The following is a 25,589-nucleotide window of genomic DNA, read 5'->3' on the forward strand; positions in this document are numbered from 1 at the left end:
TGGTGAATACAATACTGTTCAGGTTGTTAATAAATGTTAATTTTATGGCTAAAACAAAAAATTCAAAAATTTTTTTTCAACATAAGACATACCCCGAAAGTAAGACATAGTGGGGCTTTTGGGGATAAAAAGAAAGTAAGACACTGTCTTACTTTCGGGGAAACACGGTAGCAGGGCGCTACTGATTGCTAACAGCCTATCGATCTTAGACAGGAGTTTGAAACCTAACCAAAGAAAATGGATCCACAGAATCAACAGTGTTACAACTTAGTTCACATGTCTGTCTGTCTGTTTGTCTAGATAACAGGCACACCCACTAAAAGGAAACAAACACACCCAGTATAAAACTTAAATTCTATTGGCTGAGAGGTTGCCAGGCAACGTTTCTTTTCTATTCCAAGTGCAGCAGAAAATGCGAGCAGAGAGGTTTGCAAGTGGAGATTTGATTCGAGCAGAGACAAGTCTTAAGTGGAGAAATCTTTGGAAATGCTCAGTGAATATTTGAAAGAGAGCAAAAGTTTTGAGCAAAAGTATTTTTGAGAGCAAAAGACATAAAACCCTGCTTTCAAACTGAAACTGTGCGCTCTCGAATTATGGCAGAAAAATTCCCCCATAACCTTAAAGTTGCAATTAGTAATGTGAAAAAGTGTGAAGGGCTTGAATACTGTTGCCATGACAGAAGCATGTGACACTAAAACACTATTTTACTTATTTTATAAGGTTTACAGGCAAGGGAAAAAAATAAAAACGCCAAGTAGTTTAATTCCAGAGATCTTGAAGCTGCTAACCACCGTCTCCATCACGCAGGCCGAGCCTCAAACTGCCGCACATCATTACCAAGTCATTGAGCTTTCTCTGAAGATCAAAGGCAGCAAACTAACAATGCATGCTTGAATGGCTTTTTAAATGAATTAACTGTCACACTGAGAAAGCTCAGAGTTCTTCAGAAAAAAATCCAACTGACCTCCTTCAAGTGCTCGCAGGAGGAAAGACAAACGTGAGCCAATCCCAGCGCCGTTAAACAAAAACGTCATTCTCTACAGCTGCTGGAGGAGAAAATTAGTTTGTATTAATGGATCAGTGGTCATGAGACGAGCAGGTAGCATGCAAATCGCCTCGCAGCTCACCTTGACAACCAAAAAAAAAAAGAAAGAAAGAAAGAAAGCATACAGCCAAATAACACGGAGCTCCTACACGGCACGAGGCCGACGCTGAATAGCTAGCAGTGATTCAGACAGTTCGTTAAAAGGAGTTGATAGACTCCCTCGCCTCGCCTCTGCGTCTCCTCGCTCTGTGAAAAGCTGCACCAGGGTGATTGATGGCTGAATGCAGGCCTTAATTTGTGGGACGTGAAAAGATTGCCGGGCTACAATGGCTGACAAAACAGGAACAAAGGGAGAGGAGATATAGATGGACGACAAGCGGAAAATGAAGATGTGAAGATTCATTGTTAGTCCTCGTCACGAGGCAGGTTGACATTTTTTGGTGTGGTGCAGCACTGATGTCTGCTTAATAAGGCAGTAAATAAAGCCGCATTTTTATTAAAACTGCTTTAGATTCTTTACAAAACAGATAAATATGATAAATGTTAAGAGCTTATATGGTAACCTGAGTTTTTATTCATGTACTGCTTAATCTTCAGGTTTTGCTGATTTATAACATACAGTGTCAACATTTCTTCTCCCATCAAGCTGCTTGTAGTTATATTAGGCTGTGTGATTAAAATTTGATTAAAAAATGTTTGTTAAACAAAGCTGAAAGTTGCTAAAGATTGAGGATGTTATGTTTCTAATACCAAGCTGTTAGTGTTGTTGTGTAATGTTTGTTTATGTTATCTTTCATGCAAGTGCTGCAAAACAATGTCCCTACTTGGACAAATAAAGCTGTCCGTCTGTCTGAAAGTAGTGATTCTAAAGTCTGCAGTTGAATTCAAGTCCATTGATTCAAGATTATTTGGTGAATCAGGATGAAAAAGTCAGATGGASACCTAACAAACCAGCACCCTCTGTAGGATTTTAAAAGCACYGAGGACTGAATAGGTCTGACTGAAAAACCAAAAACATGACAGCATTTCATTAGACCTGGGGTCTGCGACAATGCCTCTTGATATTTGGCTACAAAAGTGCAAAAAAAACCATTTTTTTCAAATATAAATATCAGAAATGAGGATTTTAGAAGTTAATTTGCACCAAATAAATTCTGCATTGAATTTCCACAACAAAATAACTAGCATCTTTAATATCTCTTATATTTTTCTCAACACCACATTGTAATCTAAGTGCTTTTTTTGTTTACATTGTTTTCCACAAACATCAACATCCCATAGTAGAAAATTAATGTATTATTTTTTTTGTAAATTAATTTTTTTGCTGTTTTAAAACCTGAAAACAAAAATAAAAAAAATTCTCAAATTTTATACAGTAGATTTTCAAAGTAATTTAAGTTGTGTTTTCACAAAAGATTATGCCACATTTGCGACTCTAAATTAGTTTTATGTAGCTTTACTCAGGGCAAAAATGGCTCTTAGGTTTGTAAAGATTGCAGCATTTTTTGCTCCAGTTCTGACCAGCATTGTTATTCTGAGCAACACGGGCTCCCATTTAACCCAGTAACTGTGTCACCAAAATGTTTTATACTAAAGAGCAGAGCAAATCTCTCCGCTCTCTATATGACAGGCATGAGTTTCAAACTTAAACGGGAACTATGATGCAAAATCCACATCTTGCAGGTTTGTGTAATTCCATTTGGGTGTTTTTAAAAACAACGTAAGAGCTTAAAATACACACCCAGCTGGTTTTTGGCATTAACTTCATGTTTTTTGGTGTCTGCAAAATGAGAAGTTTCAAAAACCTTCTGAATGTAACGTCACAAATCAGCAGGTACTGCCCGTTACCTAGCAACCCCAGCAATGGTCCAGCATGTTTGGTCAGCTGGTTTTACCACTGCTGGAAAAGACAAATGTTTTGTTGTTCATTCATCATCCAGAAACCATTTGCTGCTTTCTTGTTGGTTGTGCAGAAGGCTATTCTAACGGTTTTCAGAGATATATGGTTATATAATTGCACATCTTTTTGCAGCCATTTTTTGTGAGTGTAAACGTTGAATTGGGGGCGTGGCCAGCAGCAGCTCATGTGGATTAAAAGTGACAGAGGCCATAAAACAGCTGAAAGTAGGCAGAATAGAGTAGCCTGAAATTGCATTAGCTAAGAAGGATTTTGTGTAAATTGTAATGAACGTGTTTAACAGGTATCCCCAGATACCTGTTAATAGAGGCATTATCAAGTGGTCCAACTACGAAACAACATATGGTTCAGTCCTAAAAGTCTGGTTTTGTCTGGTCCAATGAACTGACATCTTTGTTTTAATGTGAGCCACAGTTCAAAGATCAGCACCAGATTTCAGACGAGCTTTCCTTCCTGCTAAATAAAAACTGAGCATCCAAATAAATTCTGGTTTGTTTAAGATGTTCCTTTTTACCAGCTGAACAGTAAAACCGTGTTCAGAGTGAAAGTTTCTGCTTTTTCTGAGGATTTCTGCTCCTGTTTTTCTGCACAAGTGAAACAAGGGTTTCAGCTCAGAAAGATAAAAGATTTGTCAGGAGGAGACTTTCGTTTTGGCTTCCAGCTCCTCATCTTTTTAACTCGCTTTCCATTATCCTCCACGTTTCTTCTTCCCCTTTAACTTTCCTTCTCTTCAGCGTCTTTAAAGCTCTCAGCTAATTACGGAAAATGTGACTGAGTCACAGGTATCTGCAAGTGTTTCAAGATCAGTTACAGTCCACTTGTCACAACTGTACAGAGAAGTCAACCATGAACATGAATATTTACACAAATTGGTGTCGTTAGAGCAGAAAGTCTTCAAGCACGTTGCACTTCGCTTCAACGTGCAATTACAGAAGACGCCACTCTTCGCTATTTGAAAGCAGCGGCAGTAGACTGAGGTGTTTACATCATCAGAGCACTGCCGCAATTGGAGGAGAGCTGGAGACGTGTGAAGATTAAAGAGCAACAAGTTGGGTACATGCCGCCTTTCATGGGATGCTGACGGGAGGCGAGGAGGGGAAATATGGAGAGATGACAGGTAGAGCTGAGCGGAGGGAGGAGGGAAAGTAAGGCAGGCCGGACGACGACAACAGAAAACACCGCCGGGCATCCAGCTCCATGTTGAGAATGTTAATGTGAGGGAACGAGAAACAGTTTCCAGGAACGTGTCACTCAGCAAACAGACGAACCCGCAGCAGATCCAGCTGATCGGCTCATACAGGATCAATAATTATAAGATATGGCTGGAATTCAGAGGAGGCAGCGATTCGCTACCAGAGGAAAAACTTTGTAGAATCCATCCATCCATCCATCCAGTGGTTTATTCATCAATCTATACATACATCCATCCTTTTGTTCATCAATCTATCATCCATTCATCCATCCATCTATCCATCCATCATCCATTCATCTGATTCTACCAATCTGTGAACGGCTACAAGGCCGTTTCCGAACTATCTGCAATGAGAAATAATATTCACAAGACTGGAAACGTTAAAGATATCCCCAAATCTTTCCAGAAGTCAAAGGTCAGACAAAAAGGTTGAGATTTTTAAAGATAAATCGCAACCAACTCATGATTATTTTTACTCAGCCATCCTCTCTTTTTGGTAAAGATTTACTTTTTTTTTTCTACTGAAAAGTAAAAACCACAAACACATTCAGCATCAGAAAGCTGGAAAAAAGAGAGATGCTGCCTTGATTACCTCCTCCAAAAGTGTTTCCACCAATTTAACACCGGAGAGGGAATAACATCAAGAGAAAGTAAACAGAGTTCTGCCATTTCAGTTGCTGCTTAGGTGCAGCAATTTTCTGTTAAATATAATTTTCAGAGCCAGTGTTCCTGGAGTCCGGCTCTCAAAGCGGTTCATGGGTTTGGTGTGACGCACGCTTCAGTGTTTTCCATCAGYGTGTTCTGTCAGGCAGCCGCGTTTGGCCGAACCATCATGGCAGACGGTCGCCTCTCCTCTCCCCGGAGCCAGTCCGCTTTAATTGAAGCGCCGCTGAAACACACTGCTGCGGCTCTYACAGCACCGTTATCTCCAGCATCTCTGCCATCCTCAGAAATTAGGCCGACAGTTCACTGGTCTGCAAAACTGCAGGGTGACAAAGTGTTGGAAACAAACAAACATGCATGCAAAGACCCAAATACACACACACACACGCAGAGAGAGCGAGTTAAAGTGGCCGCCGTTCTCCGTCCGCAGACAAAATTCGTACCAAATTGGTATGAGGTGCAAAATAAAACAGAGCAAGGACTCAGAGTGGGAAGTGGAGTGAGCCGTGACAGTAGAAACCGGAGAGAACGACACCTGGAAAAAGGAGGAGAAGGTGAGGAAAAGGGATGAGTGGGCGGTTCGGTGTGAACAGAAAATTAATGGCTGCCATCTCTGCAGTTTTCATTCCGGCTCCTCTTATGATCCGGGTTAAGATTGAAGGCTGAGAGCTAATTATTGTTTAGGTCCAACGACAATAAAGGAATAGCACGCTGATTTGTTTTTATATACTGTCTGAATATTTGACGAAACAAACCTGAGACTCATCTGGTGAAGTTCAACACAGAACGAAACTCAAGAAAAATAATGAATTGAGTACATATTTATTTTTACCAATGCAACATAAGTTTAGTGATTATTATATTGGTTTTATAGAGCTAGTTTGAATAGTTTGCAAAAGTATCTGAAATGTTGTGTCAGTTATAAGCTTTTTTTCACCGTTCATGTCTGTCATGGATCTCATTTCTACCCATTTTCGTTCTTATGTTGAATTATCAAAGGAGGCATGAAATTCTTTAGAAGTGAATTCACACTAACCCCGTTTAGTCCGTCTTAATTCAGCTCTATTTTGTATTCAAAGAAAGTCCGGTTTGTTTAAAGCGTGAAAGTACAATCGAACTCTGATGCGGATTGTAAAAGTGAACTCTGGTCCGCCTATAAACCGAGGTCTGGGTTCGGTCGGTTGAAGTGAACTCTGGTGCGGTTTGAACGCACAGGGCATTCTGGGTAAATACAACCAAAACAAACGTGTTTCTAGCGCAGCTATGTCAAACTCATTTTCATTTTGGTCCACATCGCAATCAGGAATGTCTTTAAAGGGCAGCTTGTGGCAGAATGTGTTGATAAAACCAGCTGTTAATACTAATAAGCAGCTGATTCTGCATTCTGTGAGAATGTTTAAATATTAAACATGTTTTTTTCATCTAATTTGGCACAATACAAATGAAAATGCTGATTGATTGATTAAATAATATTTAAAAAACACAACTATTATGTTAAAGATACTATTTCTACAGGCCAAAGGGCCACATTAAATCTTCTGGTGGGACAGATTTGGCCCGCGGGCCTCGAGTTTGACACAGAGGGAGAGTTTTTACCAAATGTATAGAGAACTCCTACAACCATTAAAAGCAGACATACTCCATTTGTTGGTGGAATCAACTGACTCGCTCACTCTACGGTTACCTAGCAACTCATTCTACGGTTACCTAGCAACAGCCTGCTGAGTAACTGCCACAGCAGAAGTTTCAGGTTCCACCACTTCGCCTCTTAAAAAATAAAACAACGTGGAGAGAAAACTTTGGATAAAACAACAAAGGCAGCTTTTCCAGTATTTCAGATATTTAATACAAAAAACGAATCAACAATTATTGACATCGACTGATGTGAAACATCATGGATAAATCTTTTATCAGCCCTTCTAAACCGATAATGTCGAKGATTTCTCATTTTTTCCTYAATTTTCTGCAGAGATCATTTAGTCTACTTCATGTTGTCTCTGTCTGAGTTATTTATTGAATCAACAGTCCTTTCTCAAAAACAATATAATGAAGATTGAGCAAATACTTTCTGACATACATTTCTTCTATTTTCCTTAGCAAAAGAAATCTGCACCATGTATCTCTTTTTCATAGGACAGTATTTTCAGGAAATATGATTGAATCTCGAATGTTTTCTCGGTTTAACAAAGCATGACCCAATTATGAAGCCCATCTAAAAATGCTTCAGAGGTTGTGGGCAGTTTTTGGCTCACAGTGGCTCCGCTCTTGTTGATCTGAAATGCTTTTTGATTTCACACTTGCAGCCAAATGGAAGATGAAGAGGCAGAGAGTTATCAATAATTGATCAGCCTCCAAACCCTCGGGCGTTTCCCTTGTTTCGAACCGTGACTTGATCTTCTGGAAGCCAAGGTCACATGGTAGTGGCTACACTTCATCAGCAGCAGCAAATTTCACACAGTTTGCTAATGTATTCGCACCATTAGCGCCTGCATAATGAGCAGCAGGACACTGTTTAGCATGCAGTAAACACCTGCTTGGCCCCAAATCATATTTYGCCGTTTCTCATCGTCAGCAACTCTGGCGGTGGAAGGTGTGGGAGAGGACGGAGGGAGCCATTTGTATTCTGCTAATCGTCCAGTCCAGCGCTGCTGCAGAGGCTAATGGGGGTTAACGGGGACCTTCGTTTAAACACACGGCGAGCGCCCGGCTCTCACTTCATTTCTGAGGGGTCGCAGGGAGCCAGACGTCCGCGGACTAACCCTTCAATTTGCTTGTTCGCTACAGGCYGGGTCGGCCCTGGAGGGGTTTGGAGGTGTGTGTTGGAGGAGACTGGAGAAAAGAGGATGGTGATTAAAATTACAGCGGTGATGAAAAACCACATGTGGTCGTAATAAACTGTTAGTGGAGTTTGTGTGAGGACTAACATACACACTCATTTATCATTTTAGAACTTACTTTTCTTTTAGTTTCATCATATTTCCAGGTTAATTGCAGATTTTTCTAGTTGGGTATGGGAGTACTGACCTGACAAATCAAAAATCGCTCTTGGAGCCAACAAACGTTAGATCAAGCTGCTGCTAATTAAATGTACTGATCTGGAAGGATGAACTTGGTTTCCTTTCATTTTCCTTTCATTTTTCATTTGCAATAAGACAAAATTAACAGGTGACTTTTCAGCAACACATGGGAGTTTAAGCCAATAATTCATTTTAAGCCAATAATTCATTAACATTGATGAAAAACTACTGGCTACAAATGAAATAATCTGGCAGTGAAACAATAATTTTAACATATTATAAATTAAAATGTTTAGTCCTCTAAACTATTTGTTATTTCTATTATATTCTCCCAATAATGCGATTAAAAAAATGCCCATTTATAATAAACGTCTTAGTCACATAAATTAGTGTCACTTATATCACTAAACTCCACACAATAACTGCATTTACTCATATTTTCAAGTTTATTAATATTTATTGATACTCTTATCAAACAGTGGAGAAAATAGTAAAAATAATCCTGAAAATATGAACATAAAAAAAACATCATCACTAATTAGGATTTATTGTAACAATAAATTCTTGTAAGAACTTTGCCATAATAAACAATAAATGCCCAAAAATGAAGATTAAAATGAAAAACATTATGAAACCAGATGAAATGTTCCCTAAATTATTGGAGGTTTTCTTTTTGCCACTGAGCTTTTTCACTAAACTTGATGCCAGTTTAGTGTCAGGTTAAAAGGAGCTGGATGTATAAATGTGGTGACTGTTGTGATGAAATGGATCAAAAGTATGGAGTATTTTAAATCTTTGATATGCTAATGACTTTGAGAAGCATTTGTAAATAAAAATATCAGATTTTTCTCACTAAAAGTGCCGTTTTCCTGCAGTCGAAAGGCCCAATCTCAGCAGGAAAAGTTTCTTTTAAATGGGTGCATTTTATTTTGCTTCAATGAATTATTAAAATAGAGAAATCTAGAAAAATGACCACATCTTCCACTATACAAAGGGAATTAGCATTTTACATGCAGGTCTCATTCTTACAGATTCAATGCACCTGCAATATTTTACGTAAAATACCAGACTCTTATTTTGTTTTGCATAGTTTATGTTCGGTTTTGAGAACCAGAATGAGCTTGTCAAAGTAAAATAACTTGAATTAAACCAAAGTCCTGCTACAGTACATATTAAAGAACATATGWTAGCATCAAACATTACTTCCCTTATGAGCGAAAACAAAGAAACTCTGCAGTAAAAGGAAACCACTTTATTCCTKCAAATACATTGGTTAAATTATTGATTCTGAATGTAAAAACACGGCGGCTCTAAATCATATATTAGCTTTACATTTGCACATTYCATTTACTGCATGCAAAGGTTTTGAATTATAAATCCCTTGTGGAGAAGATTTGACCCGAGGCTTGCAGAGCAACCGTGAGGCTCATAAAGGGAGCATCACGATGTTTCTGTTGTGACTAAGCCCTGAAACGTCTTTATAGATGATTAGTTTGTGTTTTACAAGCCGGTCACTCCTTGGGAACTACGATGGTTTCAACGATGGGAAAACATTTACAATTTAATGTTATTTGTTGGATTTGATGTACAGTAAATTATTTTGTACCAGCTCTGGATCCAAACAGAGTGAGAACTGGAAGGAGGTGGAACAGATTTATTTTAAATTCCTTCTAAATGTGGGCGGGCAGGAAGTTCTGCAAATGCTTCCCTTCAGCCATAAAGACCACAGTTMAGGCTGTAACGTTTGCAAATATTCACCGAGATGAAGMGTCCTTGAGCTAAACGGAGAAGCTTTGTTCTGGAYGTGACCCTGCAGTCACCTCAGAGAGGAGAGAAAACATCTCTTCCTGGTAGCAACTCCTAAAATATTTAAAGCTGCAGTTTTATTCAAACAAGATGACCAACGAAGAGATACAAGCAAAGAAAGCATTTCTGAGCTTTAAAGTTSAGGCAGGGAGGTCACTTAGTGTTCAATATTACATTGAGGGCTCAAGTGTTAAAGAAAAATATCAAGATCTATTTTATTTTTTCTCAATTTCTGCTTTTTGGGGCTGATTTGCGCCAAATGAAAGCTGCCCTTAAAGGTGTTAGATATGCTAAATGACTGAAAAATAGCTTTGTACAAAATAAGAGTTGCAAAGTTTATCATGTTTCAAGTTTTATGCAATCACACTATGCACATTTAGCTAGTTTTATAGGGCATAAAGGTCCTTAGTTTTGATATCTGATGTTATTTTTATGGAGTAAAAATAGTAGGGTTATTAGAAAATATTAAGAAACATATTGGGCCAGTTGTAATTTAGGTCATAACTATTTTATAGTGAATATGTATAGTCCTAATACTGTGCAGCCCTGATAGGTTAGGACATTGGGRGCAATGAATGAAAAGGTATATYTATCTAGTAAATTAGCATAACAGTCCGTCTCAGAGGCGATTRCATTTAATATTTGACCATTTTGGAGATTATATGACATTTTATGAGCATAATCTTCAGCTGACCTTCTGTTTGCAGCTGTGCTTGAAGCTTGTKGAATAAGCGAATGTGATACTGTGACTGTTTGTTCTGGAAATGTCTCCAGGGAACTGATTGTTGTTTCTGCAGCTCCCACAGATGTTAGATCAGCAACCTGCTGAAGCTTAATGAAGATGTAAGTAACTAGTTTGCTGTTTTTCGCTTTTAATTTTYACCTCCAGAGTGGATTTGATGGATCGTTATTGTCCMGTCAYGGCTGTGTGTTGCTTTTTGATGTGTTGTGGGTTTGAATAGTGCTGCGTTTCTGGGATKAAGGTTGAGGAATTCACAGTGATCCCCTGCGTATGTTATTTCTGCCATTTTCTTTATTTTTTCTGATTTATAGATCATAAAACCAACTTTAAATTAAATGTCAATGCTCTACACACAGTTCCCACAAGTTTGAAGTGACCGCGCTATCTTAGGCAAGTGCAACGCACAGCGGACCAACGGCTTTGAGACCAAGAAAAGGAAAAGAAAATATGTGGACACTCTTGACCAATGTACAAGAGAAAGATACATGAACAAAATGGCTGCTGTCGGTATCGACCTGTATGAGACGGAGATGGGAAATATGCTAGATGATGTGGATAAGCTGCCTACGATTTCAAACTACAACATGGAGGAGCTTCACAGCCTGAAATCACTGGACGCACGCCATCAATGTTTAAACGGCTTTGTGAATAATGTACGAACTCTTTGTGTGAATAACAAGGTTCTGGTCACTGGCAGAGTAAATACATGTAGCAACACATGTAGGCTACATGTCCGTCTTAGCAAGCCGATTAAAGCTACATTAGCTAAGCTAGTTTTGCTGGTTCGGCAGTAAATACTACAGTAAATATTACTGATACTTCAGTATTACACAAAGAAGAGTAGGGGACACAAAAATTGTAATCAAGTAATAATTGTAATGTACTTATTTTGTTTATAAGTTAGACAGGAAAGAGGTGAGAGTTAGTTCTAAGCTTGTGGATTTCTTTTTTTTATCGTTGTCATAGCAACTCCACAGCAACTGCCTGCTGAGAGGCCTGTCAGTTACAAAGTTTATGGAAGTGTGATGTCACATGAGCGCTGCGCATTAACGCCTCCAGGTAGACAGATTATTACTAAAAATAGGTCATGCAGTCAGTTTCATGTTYAGTTTCAAGCCTTGTGCATCCTGAGGCTAGAGAGACTTCATCGGCACTGACTGAGAGCTTCTGTAATGTTCTATGAGACCGAGTTATAACATCGTTGTAGCAGTTCTGTAAATGCTGTGAAGGTGGAGAACATGCCCAATTTCTGTGACTTTGCGTACACACCTCCAAATTGCACACACACANGTCCCTCCGGTCCCCTCTCGTCCCTCTGGTCCGGCTGCTGTGGATCGAACCACCTGTACACGTGGTGTTTTCTGTGAGCGCCAGCTGCTCCCGCTGACTCTGCAGCATCAAACGTATATTTACCAGCAGGGGGTCTGAATGCAGTACGATGTCCCCCCTGTGGGACAGCTCTGTACCCGCCGMAGCGCCGCGCCGTCACCTGAGCTAAACACCTTCACCTCACAGTTGGGTTTGCACGCCACCGCAGCTGTGTTAACGCATACGTTATTAGTTTCGGGGCGTGTAGGTCCCGGCGGGTACGACGGGGCATCTGCAAGCAATGATGTGGGAATATGATGAATAATAATCATCACATCAAGCTCAGATGTGAAGGGGAAACTGGTAAAGAAATTCCTGTAGGCGATAAACCGTTTTCCTTTAGCTGCATACATTCACACCTGCTGCTGCAGAAAGGTGTTGCGCTCCAGCATGCTCTACTCTACGGCAAGATTAGAMGTAGATTTCACCTCAACGTGGATCTGGACAGCAGCACAGCTCCTACCTGTAGGAGTGTAATCGGTCTGGGTCAGCAGACAGCGGGTGAGCAGAGGGAGGTTAATGTGCAGCAGAAAGTGTCTCTGCTCCACTGCCGCCAAGCATCAGCGCTGCTTTTGTTGTGTTAGACACAGCTGGGTAACGGTGGCAGCTAGATGCAAATACCAATTTAGATACACACACGTTAGATGGGATTAGATGCTTCAGCCATGAGTGTGTGCAGCTGTGGATCCAGGAGGTACTGGTGTCTCTTCCGGCAGGTTACAGCCGTCTTTAGGTGCTGTGTGCTCAAAGTGCGACGCCACAGCTGGGCTAACCAGAGGCTGAGTTTAAAAATAACGATGGATAAATGGGTTAAACTGAGTCGCTCAAGAGAAAAACTGATGATGTCATCGGAAAGAAAACAAGACCAGGATTAATGATCAGAGGAAGGCAGGTTACACCTGCTGATGAACGAATCGATTCTTTTGAACGGCTCTGTTGATGAGAACTGTTCTTTGCTCAGACGTCAGTAACTATTGTTATTCAATTAAAAATGATTAAATTGCATTAATTAACCCTTTCTCGCATGAATTATAATCCTTTGTGTCATGATTTTTTTCCAAATTCTAAAAATTTTCTTAAGGCATAAAAAAAGGTAGGAAAAAAGTTTGCAAAATTTTTGTATTATTTTCTTTAGGCAATCAATTATCCTTTTCTCCAAATACAAAGTTATTTGAAAAAGACATCAGTAGTATTGTTCTTTAGTGGTTATCTGATGTCACAATTTTTTTTTTTTCCTGCAAGAGTCGTCTACAGTAGGAGGAGGAGGAACCGGGTCGGTAGGCGTGGTTTTCTGTCTGTCGGCCATATTGGATTTAACGAAAAATGATTTCTTGCATTTGCAGCTGATGGCCAGTAGTTGATAGCATATTTTATGATGCATTAGTGTCCACTTCAGTGGTCTGTGTGCATTTATAACAGAAAAATCCACAAGAAGCAGAAGAAAATGGCTTTTAGATAGTTGTCCAGTGTAGTCACCACTATGCATGAAAGGGTTAAATACAACAGATAAACAGTATTGATAGAAATAGGTGTAKAATTTWATATTAAATGGTAAAGAGGATTTTTGTTTTTGGCAAAGCAGCGCAAGACTATTTTTCTYTTTTTACTGTGCTTCTAAATTACAAATATAAGCACAACTGTAAAGAACAACTCCTTTCAGAATCTGTAAATAACTCAACATGCCCCGAGTGGACGTGTTCATGACCCRTTATATCTACCAAACAAAAAAAACAACAACAATAWGTGCATTAAATGACTAATATTTTCATTTCAGTTTATTTATATTAACAYGSTGTGTTATTGAGGGGGCAATTTGAAGCTAGGTGGTGGATGAAACTGTTCCTGTTCCTCTGGATCTTTAAGCAAAGAAACAAGTTTTTCTTTCAGCAGAAGTCCAAGTTTGGGCTCAAGCACCAGGTATTTCAGTGAAAAGTCAGATCACTTTATTTTTATTGGYTCATCAGGACCTTCAATCAGTCAACAGCTCCCCTGTTCTAAGATAAAAAATGTGCATAAACCTTTTGCATAGTTGGAAAAGTAGTCCCACAATGAAATTATTATGCTAAATTGTGTTACAAAATAATTTTAGTTAGACTTTTGCCTTTATGTAGATCATACATCACCTGACATAACAAAAAAAGACATTTGACCTTTAATTGCTTCGACTTTAAGCGGAGTTTTAAAAAAGAGGCAGCAGGACTCGTCTTCTGCAGATGAAAGCAGAGCAGATCAGTGGAGAGCACATTAAGCGTTACACAAGTACGCCGTTAAGAGGGGGAACTTGGTGTGCTGCAGAATAATTCTCCTGCATTAACGCCAGGCATGGAACGAGGTGGTATCRTCTATTCACGAAGCAGAAGTCGCATGTTTTATGGAAATACATCTGCGGTGGTGCTGGAAGGTGGGGTCCGCCTGGCGACCGACCGCGTTTGATTTAGGGAGAAAACCGGTTCATCTGGGAAGTGAAAGTGGAGAGAGGGAACATTTGCACAAATGATGACTAATTGCCAGAGTCTTGTTCCCACACGCCCCGCAAATAAATGTGTCACCTGTTTTTACCGCCTACTTGACAGTGAGTAATCGCACAGTGAGAGACATCTGCCACGATACAGGATGGCGTCTTACCGCCGGCCCAAGCCGACGCGAGCGCCCAACGAGGAAGTTACTGCAAAATTTAAAAAAACCTCTTCAAAAACGGAGAGAAACATCCATGTTGAGGAGTTTTGTTCTTAAGAAAATCAGCAATCGATGCATAAAACTAGAAGAAGATGTTAGGAGAAATGACTAAAAACAAAAGTAGAAGGCGGGGAAGCAAGAGAACAGTTTAGCTACTATCAGCAGCAGATGGTTAGGCTAAAATTAAACCAACAAAAAGATTCACAGGGAAGCTTTCTGGCTTCGATTTAGCTGGTGTGTTTGTGTTGTAGCTTCAAATAAGCCTTGAATGTTTTACAAGTTGTGTTTGAAGTTTTGCTGCATCACTTGGCTGAGATGAAATCAGGTACATTGGATGTAAGCCAGCAGMGCTTTAATAAAGTGTTATTTATATTTCCTCCTCCTCTGAAAATCCCTGGTTATTTGTTGCTCCAAGTGTAACAGTGAATCTGGGAAGAGCTGATTGAAGAACAGATAGAAATACTACATAACTTCCTCCTTCACTCCTTGTTTCGTAGAGCTATGAAAAAGTGTTAGTTTGTTTACACATTTCTTCTGTACTGCTGTTAGCTTCTTGTAGATTAGTTTTTAGGTTRACATTTCATTGCTAATGTAGCTTAATAAACATTTCTTATCACAATTAAGAGCAACCTGTCATAGAGTAGTAGTTAGACTTTATTGAAGGTAGCGTAATAAATGAATAAACAAAGTCATATACAAACAAAATAAAATTAAAACAAAAGCAAACAAAACAAAACAGTAGTAATCTGTAGCATCATCTGATAAACTGCTATTCATGCTAAYTTGGTTTTTATTATTTCGTATATCCACATCTATAACTAGAACAGTGCATCAGAAGTGCATGCCTGTATTGCAAACATTTGAACATGTTAAATTTATTTCTAATAACCAACTGACTGCAGGATTAACATTTCATTGCATAATCAACTTATTGTTACTTCAGTTGTTGTGAAAATTATGAATATCAAAACTAGCTTAAAAGAAATTTAACTGTGTGAAACAAAAAAGTGCCGTCGCCTAGCAACCTCTCAGCCAATAGAATAAAAGTTTTATACTGGCTGCGTTTGTTTCCTTGTAGTGGGTGTGCCTTTGTGGCTACTAAGTCTCCGCTACCGTGTTTCTCCGATAGTAAGACACCCCCCGAAAGTAAGACTTTCGGGGAAACACGGGGGTATTGCCGCCTCCCTCTCATCTAGCTGCGCGCCGCCTCCTGCCCACGTCCGCGCCGTCCCCCTCTCCATACGTCACCGCGCCGTCCCCCTCTCCATACGTCACCGCGCCGTCCCCTGCACTTGTCACTGCCGCCTCCTGCTTAAAATACGGTAATGCACACAGGAGACTGTGATACGGAACCACAAGCAGTGCTTATACCGTATGCTATATTTTTGCCCCTAGACATGAGCGYTTCCRRTTCCAGYGGTAAAAGGAAGAGTTACACCGTGGAGTATCCTGAGGATGATGACATGGTTGTCATGGAATAAATCTGTTTTATCTTCCAGTATTCCACTGTTCGTTCTTACCATTTTTCATTGTTTTACATGTTATGCAATGTTGTAACAAGACATTCTTGGCACTTCCTTTTATAAAACTGTTTTKTGGTGAATACAATACTGTTCAGGTTGTTAATAAATGTTAATTTTATGGCTAAAACAAAAAATTCAAAAATTTTTTTTCAACATAAGACATACCCCGAAAGTAAGACATAGTGGGGCTTTKGGGGATAAAAAGAAAGTAAGACACTGTCTTACTTTCGGGGAAACACGGTAGCAGGGCGCTACTGATTGCTAACAGCCTATCGATCTTAGACAGGAGTTTGAAACCTAACCAAAGAAAATGGATCCACAGAATCAACAGTGTTACAACTTAGTTCACATGTCTGTCTGTCTGTTTGTCTAGATAACAGGCACACCCACTAAAAGGAAACAAACACACCCAGTATAAAACTTAAATTCTATTGGCTGAGAGGTTGCCAGGCAACGTTTCTTTTCTATTCCAAGTGCAGCAGAAAATGCGAGCAGAGAGGTTTGCAAGTGGAGATTTGATTCGAGCAGAGACAAGTCTTAAGTGGAGAAATCTTTGGAAATGCTCAGTGAATATTTGAAAGAGAGCAAAAGTTTTGAGCAAAAGTATTTTTGAGAGCAAAAGACATAAAACCCTGCTTTCAAACTGAAACTGTGCGCTCTCGAATTATGGCAGAAAAATTCCCCCATAACCTTAAAGTTGCAATTAGTAATGTGAAAAAGTGTGAAGGGCTTGAATACTGTTGCCATGACAGAAGCATGTGACACTAAAACACTATTTTACTTATTTTATAAGGTTTACAGGCAAGGGAAAAAAATAAAAACGCCAAGTAGTTTAATTCCAGAGATCTTGAAGCTGCTAACCACCGTCTCCATCACGCAGGCCGAGCCTCAAACTGCCGCACATCATTACCAAGTCATTGAGCTTTCTCTGAAGATCAAAGGCAGCAAACTAACAATGCATGCTTGAATGGCTTTTTAAATGAATTAACTGTCACACTGAGAAAGCTCAGAGTTCTTCAGAAAAAAATCCAACTGACCTCCTTCAAGTGCTCGCAGGAGGAAAGACAAACGTGAGCCAATCCCAGCGCCGTTAAACAAAAACGTCATTCTCTACAGCTGCTGGAGGAGAAAATTAGTTTGTATTAATGGATCAGTGGTCATGAGACGAGCAGGTAGCATGCAAATCGCCTCGCAGCTCACCTTGACAACCAAAAAAAAAAAGAAAGAAAGAAAGAAAGCATACAGCCAAATAACACGGAGCTCCTACACGGCACGAGGCCGACGCTGAATAGCTAGCAGTGATTCAGACAGTTCGTTAAAAGGAGTTGATAGACTCCCTCGCCTCGCCTCTGCGTCTCCTCGCTCTGTGAAAAGCTGCACCAGGGTGATTGATGGCTGAATGCAGGCCTTAATTTGTGGGACGTGAAAAGATTGCCGGGCTACAATGGCTGACAAAACAGGAACAAAGGGAGAGGAGATATAGATGGACGACAAGCGGAAAATGAAGATGTGAAGATTCATTGTTAGTCCTCGTCACGAGGCAGGTTGACATTTTTTGGTGTGGTGCAGCACTGATGTCTGCTTAATAAGGCAGTAAATAAAGCCGCATTTTTATTAAAACTGCTTTAGATTCTTTACAAAACAGATAAATATGATAAATGTTAAGAGCTTATATGGTAACCTGAGTTTTTATTCATGTACTGCTTAATCTTCAGGTTTTGCTGATTTATAACATACAGTGTCAACATTTCTTCTCCCATCAAGCTGCTTGTAGTTATATTAGGCTGTGTGATTAAAATTTGATTAAAAAATGTTTGTTAAACAAAGCTGAAAGTTGCTAAAGATTGAGGATGTTATGTTTCTAATACCAAGCTGTTAGTGTTGTTGTGTAATGTTTGTTTATGTTATCTTTCATGCAAGTGCTGCAAAACAATGTCCCTACTTGGACAAATAAAGCTGTCCGTCTGTCTGAAAGTAGTGATTCTAAAGTCTGCAGTTGAATTCAAGTCCATTGATTCAAGATTATTTGGTGAATCAGGATGAAAAAGTCAGATGGASACCTAACAAACCAGCACCCTCTGTAGGATTTTAAAAGCACYGAGGACTGAATAGGTCTGACTGAAAAACCAAAAACATGACAGCATTTCATTAGACCTGGGGTCTGCGACAATGCCTCTTGATATTTGGCTACAAAAGTGCAAAAAAAACCATTTTTTTCAAATATAAATATCAGAAATGAGGATTTTAGAAGTTAATTTGCACCAAATAAATTCTGCATTGAATTTCCACAACAAAATAACTAGCATCTTTAATATCTCTTATATTTTTCTCAACACCACATTGTAATCTAAGTGCTTTTTTTGTTTACATTGTTTTCCACAAACATCAACATCCCATAGTAGAAAATTAATGTATTATTTTTTTTGTAAATTAATTTTTTTGCTGTTTTAAAACCTGAAAACAAAAATAAAAAAAATTCTCAAATTTTATACAGTAGATTTTCAAAGTAATTTAAGTTGTGTTTTCACAAAAGATTATGCCACATTTGCGACTCTAAATTAGTTTTATGTAGCTTTACTCAGGGCAAAAATGGCTCTTAGGTTTGTAAAGATTGCAGCATTTTTTGCTCCAGTTCTGACCAGCATTGTTATTCTGAGCAACACGGGCTCCCATTTAACCCAGTAACTGTGTCACCAAAATGTTTTATACTAAAGAGCAGAGCAAATCTCTCCGCTCTCTATATGACAGGCATGAGTTTCAAACTTAAACGGGAACTATGATGCAAAATCCACATCTTGCAGGTTTGTGTAATTCCATTTGGGTGTTTTTAAAAACAACGTAAGAGCTTAAAATACACACCCAGCTGGTTTTTGGCATTAACTTCATGTTTTTTGGTGTCTGCAAAATGAGAAGTTTCAAAAACCTTCTGAATGTAACGTCACAAATCAGCAGGTACTGCCCGTTACCTAGCAACCCCAGCAATGGTCCAGCATGTTTGGTCAGCTGGTTTTACCACTGCTGGAAAAGACAAATGTTTTGTTGTTCATTCATCATCCAGAAACCATTTGCTGCTTTCTTGTTGGTTGTGCAGAAGGCTATTCTAACGGTTTTCAGAGATATATGGTTATATAATTGCACATCTTTTTGCAGCCATTTTTTGTGAGTGTAAACGTTGAATTGGGGGCGTGGCCAGCAGCAGCTCATGTGGATTAAAAGTGACAGAGGCCATAAAACAGCTGAAAGTAGGCAGAATAGAGTAGCCTGAAATTGCATTAGCTAAGAAGGATTTTGTGTAAATTGTAATGAACGTGTTTAACAGGTATCCCCAGATACCTGTTAATAGAGGCATTATCAAGTGGTCCAACTACGAAACAACATATGGTTCAGTCCTAAAAGTCTGGTTTTGTCTGGTCCAATGAACTGACATCTTTGTTTTAATGTGAGCCACAGTTCAAAGATCAGCACCAGATTTCAGACGAGCTTTCCTTCCTGCTAAATAAAAACTGAGCATCCAAATAAATTCTGGTTTGTTTAAGATGTTCCTTTTTACCAGCTGAACAGTAAAACCGTGTTCAGAGTGAAAGTTTCTGCTTTTTCTGAGGATTTCTGCTCCTGTTTTTCTGCACAAGTGAAACAAGGGTTTCAGCTCAGAAAGATAAAAGATTTGTCAGGAGGAGACTTTCGTTTTGGCTTCCAGCTCCTCATCTTTTTAACTCGCTTTCCATTATCCTCCACGTTTCTTCTTCCCCTTTAACTTTCCTTCTCTTCAGCGTCTTTAAAGCTCTCAGCTAATTACGGAAAATGTGACTGAGTCACAGGTATCTGCAAGTGTTTCAAGATCAGTTACAGTCCACTTGTCACAACTGTACAGAGAAGTCAACCATGAACATGAATATTTACACAAATTGGTGTCGTTAGAGCAGAAAGTCTTCAAGCACGTTGCACTTCGCTTCAACGTGCAATTACAGAAGACGCCACTCTTCGCTATTTGAAAGCAGCGGCAGTAGACTGAGGTGTTTACATCATCAGAGCACTGCCGCAATTGGAGGAGAGCTGGAGACGTGTGAAGATTAAAGAGCAACAAGTTGGGTACATGCCGCCTTTCATGGGATGCTGACGGGAGGCGAGGAGGGGAAATATGGAGAGATGACAGGTAGAGCTGAGCGGAGGGAGGAGGGAAAGTAAGGCAGGCCGGACGACGACAACAGAAAACACCGCCGGGCATCCAGCTCCATGTTGAGAATGTTAATGTGAGGGAACGAGAAACAGTTTCCAGGAACGTGTCACTCAGCAAACAGACGAACCCGCAGCAGATCCAGCTGATCGGCTCATACAGGATCAATAATTATAAGATATGGCTGGAATTCAGAGGAGGCAGCGATTCGCTACCAGAGGAAAAACTTTGTAGAATCCATCCATCCATCCATCCAGTGGTTTATTCATCAATCTATACATACATCCATCCTTTTGTTCATCAATCTATCATCCATTCATCCATCCATCTATCCATCCATCATCCATTCATCTGATTCTACCAATCTGTGAACGGCTACAAGGCCGTTTCCGAACTATCTGCAATGAGAAATAATATTCACAAGACTGGAAACGTTAAAGATATCCCCAAATCTTTCCAGAAGTCAAAGGTCAGACAAAAAGGTTGAGATTTTTAAAGATAAATCGCAACCAACTCATGATTATTTTTACTCAGCCATCCTCTCTTTTTGGTAAAGATTTACTTTTTTTTTTCTACTGAAAAGTAAAAACCACAAACACATTCAGCATCAGAAAGCTGGAAAAAAGAGAGATGCTGCCTTGATTACCTCCTCCAAAAGTGTTTCCACCAATTTAACACCGGAGAGGGAATAACATCAAGAGAAAGTAAACAGAGTTCTGCCATTTCAGTTGCTGCTTAGGTGCAGCAATTTTCTGTTAAATATAATTTTCAGAGCCAGTGTTCCTGGAGTCCGGCTCTCAAAGCGGTTCATGGGTTTGGTGTGACGCACGCTTCAGTGTTTTCCATCAGYGTGTTCTGTCAGGCAGCCGCGTTTGGCCGAACCATCATGGCAGACGGTCGCCTCTCCTCTCCCCGGAGCCAGTCCGCTTTAATTGAAGCGCCGCTGAAACACACTGCTGCGGCTCTYACAGCACCGTTATCTCCAGCATCTCTGCCATCCTCAGAAATTAGGCCGACAGTTCACTGGTCTGCAAAACTGCAGGGTGACAAAGTGTTGGAAACAAACAAACATGCATGCAAAGACCCAAATACACACACACACACGCAGAGAGAGCGAGTTAAAGTGGCTGCCGTTCTCCGTCCGCAGACAAAATTCGTACCAAATTGGTATGAGGTGCAAAATAAAACAGAGCAAGTACTCAGAGTGGGAAGTGGAGTGAGCCGTGACAGTAGAAACCGGAGTGAACGACACCTGGAAAAAGGAGGAGAAGGTGAGGAAAAGAGATGAGTGGGCGGTTCGGTGTGAACAGAAAATTAATGGCTGCCATCTCTGCAGTTTTCATTCCGACTCCTCTTATGATCCGGGTTAAGATTGAAGGCTGAGAGCTAATTATTGTTTAGGTCCAACGACAATAAAGGAATAGCACGCTGATTTGTTTTTATATACTGTCTGAATATTTGACGAAACAAACCTGAGACTCATCTGGTGAAGTTCAACACAGAACGAAACTCAAGAAAAATAATGAATTGAGTACATATTTATTTTTACCAATGCAACATAAGTTTAGTGATTATTATATTGGTTTTATAGAGCTAGTTTGAATAGTTTGCAAAAGTATCTGAAATGTTGTGTCAGTTATAAGCTTTTTTTCACCGTTCATGTCTGTCATGGATCTCATTTCTACCCATTTTCGTTCTTATGTTGAATTATCAAAGGAGGCATGAAATTCTTTAGAAGTGAATTCACACTAACCCCGTTTAGTCCGTCTTAATTCAGCTCTATTTTGTATTCAAAGAAAGTCCGGTTTGTTTAAAGCGTGAAAGTACAATCGAACTCTGATGCGGATTGTAAAAGTGAACTCTGGTCCGCCTATAAACCGAGGTCTGGGTTCGGTCGGTTGAAGTGAACTCTGGTGCGGTTTGAACGCACAGGGCATTCTGGGTAAATACAACCAAAACAAACGTGTTTCTAGCGCAGCTATGTCAAACTCATTTTCATTTTGGTCCACATCGCAATCAGGAATGTCTTTAAAGGGCAGCTTGTGGCAGAATGTGTTGATAAAACCAGCTGTTAATACTAATAAGCAGCTGATTCTGCATTCTGTGAGAATGTTTAAATATTAAACATGTTTTTTTCATCTAATTTGGCACAATACAAATGAAAATGCTGATTGATTGATTAAATAATATTTAAAAAACACAACTATTATGTTAAAGATACTATTTCTACAGGCCAAAGGGCCACATTAAATCTTCTGGTGGGACAGATTTGGCCCGCGGGCCTCGAGTTTGACACAGAGGGAGAGTTTTTACCAAATGTATAGAGAACTCCTACAACCATTAAAAGCAGACATACTCCATTTGTTGGTGGAATCAACTGACTCGCTCACTCTACGGTTACCTAGCAACTCATTCTACGGTTACCTAGCAACAGCCTGCTGAGTAACTGCCACAGCAGAAGTTTCAGGTTCCACCACTTCGCCTCTTAAAAAATAAAACAACGTGGAGAGAAAACTTTGGATAAAACAACAAAGGCAGCTTTTCCAGTATTTCAGATATTTAATACAAAAAACGAATCAACAATTATTGACATCGACTGATGTGAAACATCATGGATAAATCTTTTATCAGCCCTTCTAAACCGATAATGTCGAKGATTTCTCATTTTTTCCTYAATTTTCTGCAGAGATCATTTAGTCTACTTCATGTTGTCTCTGTCTGAGTTATTTATTGAATCAACAGTCCTTTCTCAAAAACAATATAATGAAGATTGAGCAAATACTTTCTGACATACATTTCTTCTATTTTCCTTAGCAAAAGAAATCTGCACCATGTATCTCTTTTTCATAGGACAGTATTTTCAGGAAATATGATTGAATCTCGAATGTTTTCTCGGTTTAACAAAGCATGACCCAATTATGAAGCCCATCTAAAAATGCTTCAGAGGTTGTGGGCAGTTTTTGGCTCACAGTGGCTCCGCTCTTGTTGATCTGAAATGCTTTTTGATTTCACACTTGCAGCCAAATGGAAGATGAAGAGGCAGAGAGTTATCAATAATTGATCAGCCTCCAAACCCTCGGGCGTTTCCCTTGTTTCGAACCGTGACTTGATCTTCTGGAAGCCAAGGTCACATGGTAGTGGCTACACTTCATCAGCAGCAGCAAATTTCACACAGTTTGCTAATGTATTCGCACCATTAGCGCCTGCATAATGAGCAGCAGGACACTGTTTAGCATGCAGTAAACACCTGCTTGGCCCCAAATCATATTTYGCCGTTTCTCATCGTCAGCAACTCTGGCGGTGGAAGGTGTGGGAGAGGACGGAGGGAGCCATTTGTATTCTGCTAATCGTCCAGTCCAGCGCTGCTGCAGAGGCTAATGGGGGTTAACGGGGACCTTCGTTTAAACACACGGCGAGCGCCCGGCTCTCACTTCATTTCTGAGGGGTCGCAGGGAGCCAGACGTCCGCGGACTAACCCTTCAATTTGCTTGTTCGCTACAGGCYGGGTCGGCCCTGGAGGGGTTTGGAGGTGTGTGTTGGAGGAGACTGGAGAAAAGAGGATGGTGATTAAAATTACAGCGGTGATGAAAAACCACATGTGGTCGTAATAAACTGTTAGTGGAGTTTGTGTGAGGACTAACATACACACTCATTTATCATTTTAGAACTTACTTTTCTTTTAGTTTCATCATATTTCCAGGTTAATTGCAGATTTTTCTAGTTGGGTATGGGAGTACTGACCTGACAAATCAAAAATCGCTCTTGGAGCCAACAAACGTTAGATCAAGCTGCTGCTAATTAAATGTACTGATCTGGAAGGATGAACTTGGTTTCCTTTCATTTTCCTTTCATTTTTCATTTGCAATAAGACAAAATTAACAGGTGACTTTTCAGCAACACATGGGAGTTTAAGCCAATAATTCATTTTAAGCCAATAATTCATTAACATTGATGAAAAACTACTGGCTACAAATGAAATAATCTGGCAGTGAAACAATAATTTTAACATATTATAAATTAAAATGTTTAGTCCTCTAAACTATTTGTTATTTCTATTATATTCTCCCAATAATGCGATTAAAAAAATGCCCATTTATAATAAACGTCTTAGTCACATAAATTAGTGTCACTTATATCACTAAACTCCACACAATAACTGCATTTACTCATATTTTCAAGTTTATTAATATTTATTGATACTCTTATCAAACAGTGGAGAAAATAGTAAAAATAATCCTGAAAATATGAACATAAAAAAAACATCATCACTAATTAGGATTTATTGTAACAATAAATTCTTGTAAGAACTTTGCCATAATAAACAATAAATGCCCAAAAATGAAGATTAAAATGAAAAACATTATGAAACCAGATGAAATGTTCCCTAAATTATTGGAGGTTTTCTTTTTGCCACTGAGCTTTTTCACTAAACTTGATGCCAGTTTAGTGTCAGGTTAAAAGGAGCTGGATGTATAAATGTGGTGACTGTTGTGATGAAATGGATCAAAAGTATGGAGTATTTTAAATCTTTGATATGCTAATGACTTTGAGAAGCATTTGTAAATAAAAATATCAGATTTTTCTCACTAAAAGTGCCGTTTTCCTGCAGTCGAAAGGCCCAATCTCAGCAGGAAAAGTTTCTTTTAAATGGGTGCATTTTATTTTGCTTCAATGAATTATTAAAATAGAGAAATCTAGAAAAATGACCACATCTTCCACTATACAAAGGGAATTAGCATTTTACATGCAGGTCTCATTCTTACAGATTCAATGCACCTGCAATATTTTACGTAAAATACCAGACTCTTATTTTGTTTTGCATAGTTTATGTTCGGTTTTGAGAACCAGAATGAGCTTGTCAAAGTAAAATAACTTGAATTAAACCAAAGTCCTGCTACAGTACATATTAAAGAACATATGWTAGCATCAAACATTACTTCCCTTATGAGCGAAAACAAAGAAACTCTGCAGTAAAAGGAAACCACTTTATTCCTKCAAATACATTGGTTAAATTATTGATTCTGAATGTAAAAACACGGCGGCTCTAAATCATATATTAGCTTTACATTTGCACATTYCATTTACTGCATGCAAAGGTTTTGAATTATAAATCCCTTGTGGAGAAGATTTGACCCGAGGCTTGCAGAGCAACCGTGAGGCTCATAAAGGGAGCATCACGATGTTTCTGTTGTGACTAAGCCCTGAAACGTCTTTATAGATGATTAGTTTGTGTTTTACAAGCCGGTCACTCCTTGGGAACTACGATGGTTTCAACGATGGGAAAACATTTACAATTTAATGTTATTTGTTGGATTTGATGTACAGTAAATTATTTTGTACCAGCTCTGGATCCAAACAGAGTGAGAACTGGAAGGAGGTGGAACAGATTTATTTTAAATTCCTTCTAAATGTGGGCGGGCAGGAAGTTCTGCAAATGCTTCCCTTCAGCCATAAAGACCACAGTT

The 25,589-nt window shown here is 39.3% G+C and overlaps 1 protein-coding gene and 1 long non-coding RNA gene across 4 annotated transcripts in view; one reads left to right on the plus strand and one right to left on the minus strand.

Annotated features, from left to right (window-relative positions):
- The window catches only part of samd12 (sterile alpha motif domain containing 12), a 147,910-nt gene that overhangs the window by 29,980 nt on the left and 92,341 nt on the right, over positions 1–25,589 (minus strand). Inside the window, exon 5 of one of the 2 annotated variants that reach the window (XM_017307290.1) lies at positions 16,853–17,069. The exons of the other annotated variant lie outside the window; for it this stretch is intronic. Coding sequence (XP_017162779.1) covers positions 17,041–17,069 — 29 coding nt within the window. The 3' untranslated portion in view covers positions 16,853–17,040. Of the gene's footprint in view, positions 1–16,852; positions 17,070–25,589 lie in introns of those variants that run through there. 2 annotated transcript variants of the gene reach the window in all.
- LOC108166681 (uncharacterized) overlaps positions 10,369–25,589 on the plus strand; it is a 23,984-nt gene continuing 8,763 nt past the window's right edge. For both annotated transcript variants that reach the window (XR_001777035.1, XR_001777036.1), the window contains exon 1: positions 10,369–11,036. This is a non-coding gene — a long non-coding RNA (uncharacterized LOC108166681). The remainder of the gene's footprint in view (positions 11,037–25,589) is intronic.

This window comes from Poecilia reticulata, linkage group LG11, assembly GCF_000633615.1.
Source record: "Poecilia reticulata strain Guanapo linkage group LG11, Guppy_female_1.0+MT, whole genome shotgun sequence".
NCBI classification, from domain to species: domain Eukaryota; kingdom Metazoa; phylum Chordata; class Actinopteri; order Cyprinodontiformes; family Poeciliidae; genus Poecilia; species Poecilia reticulata.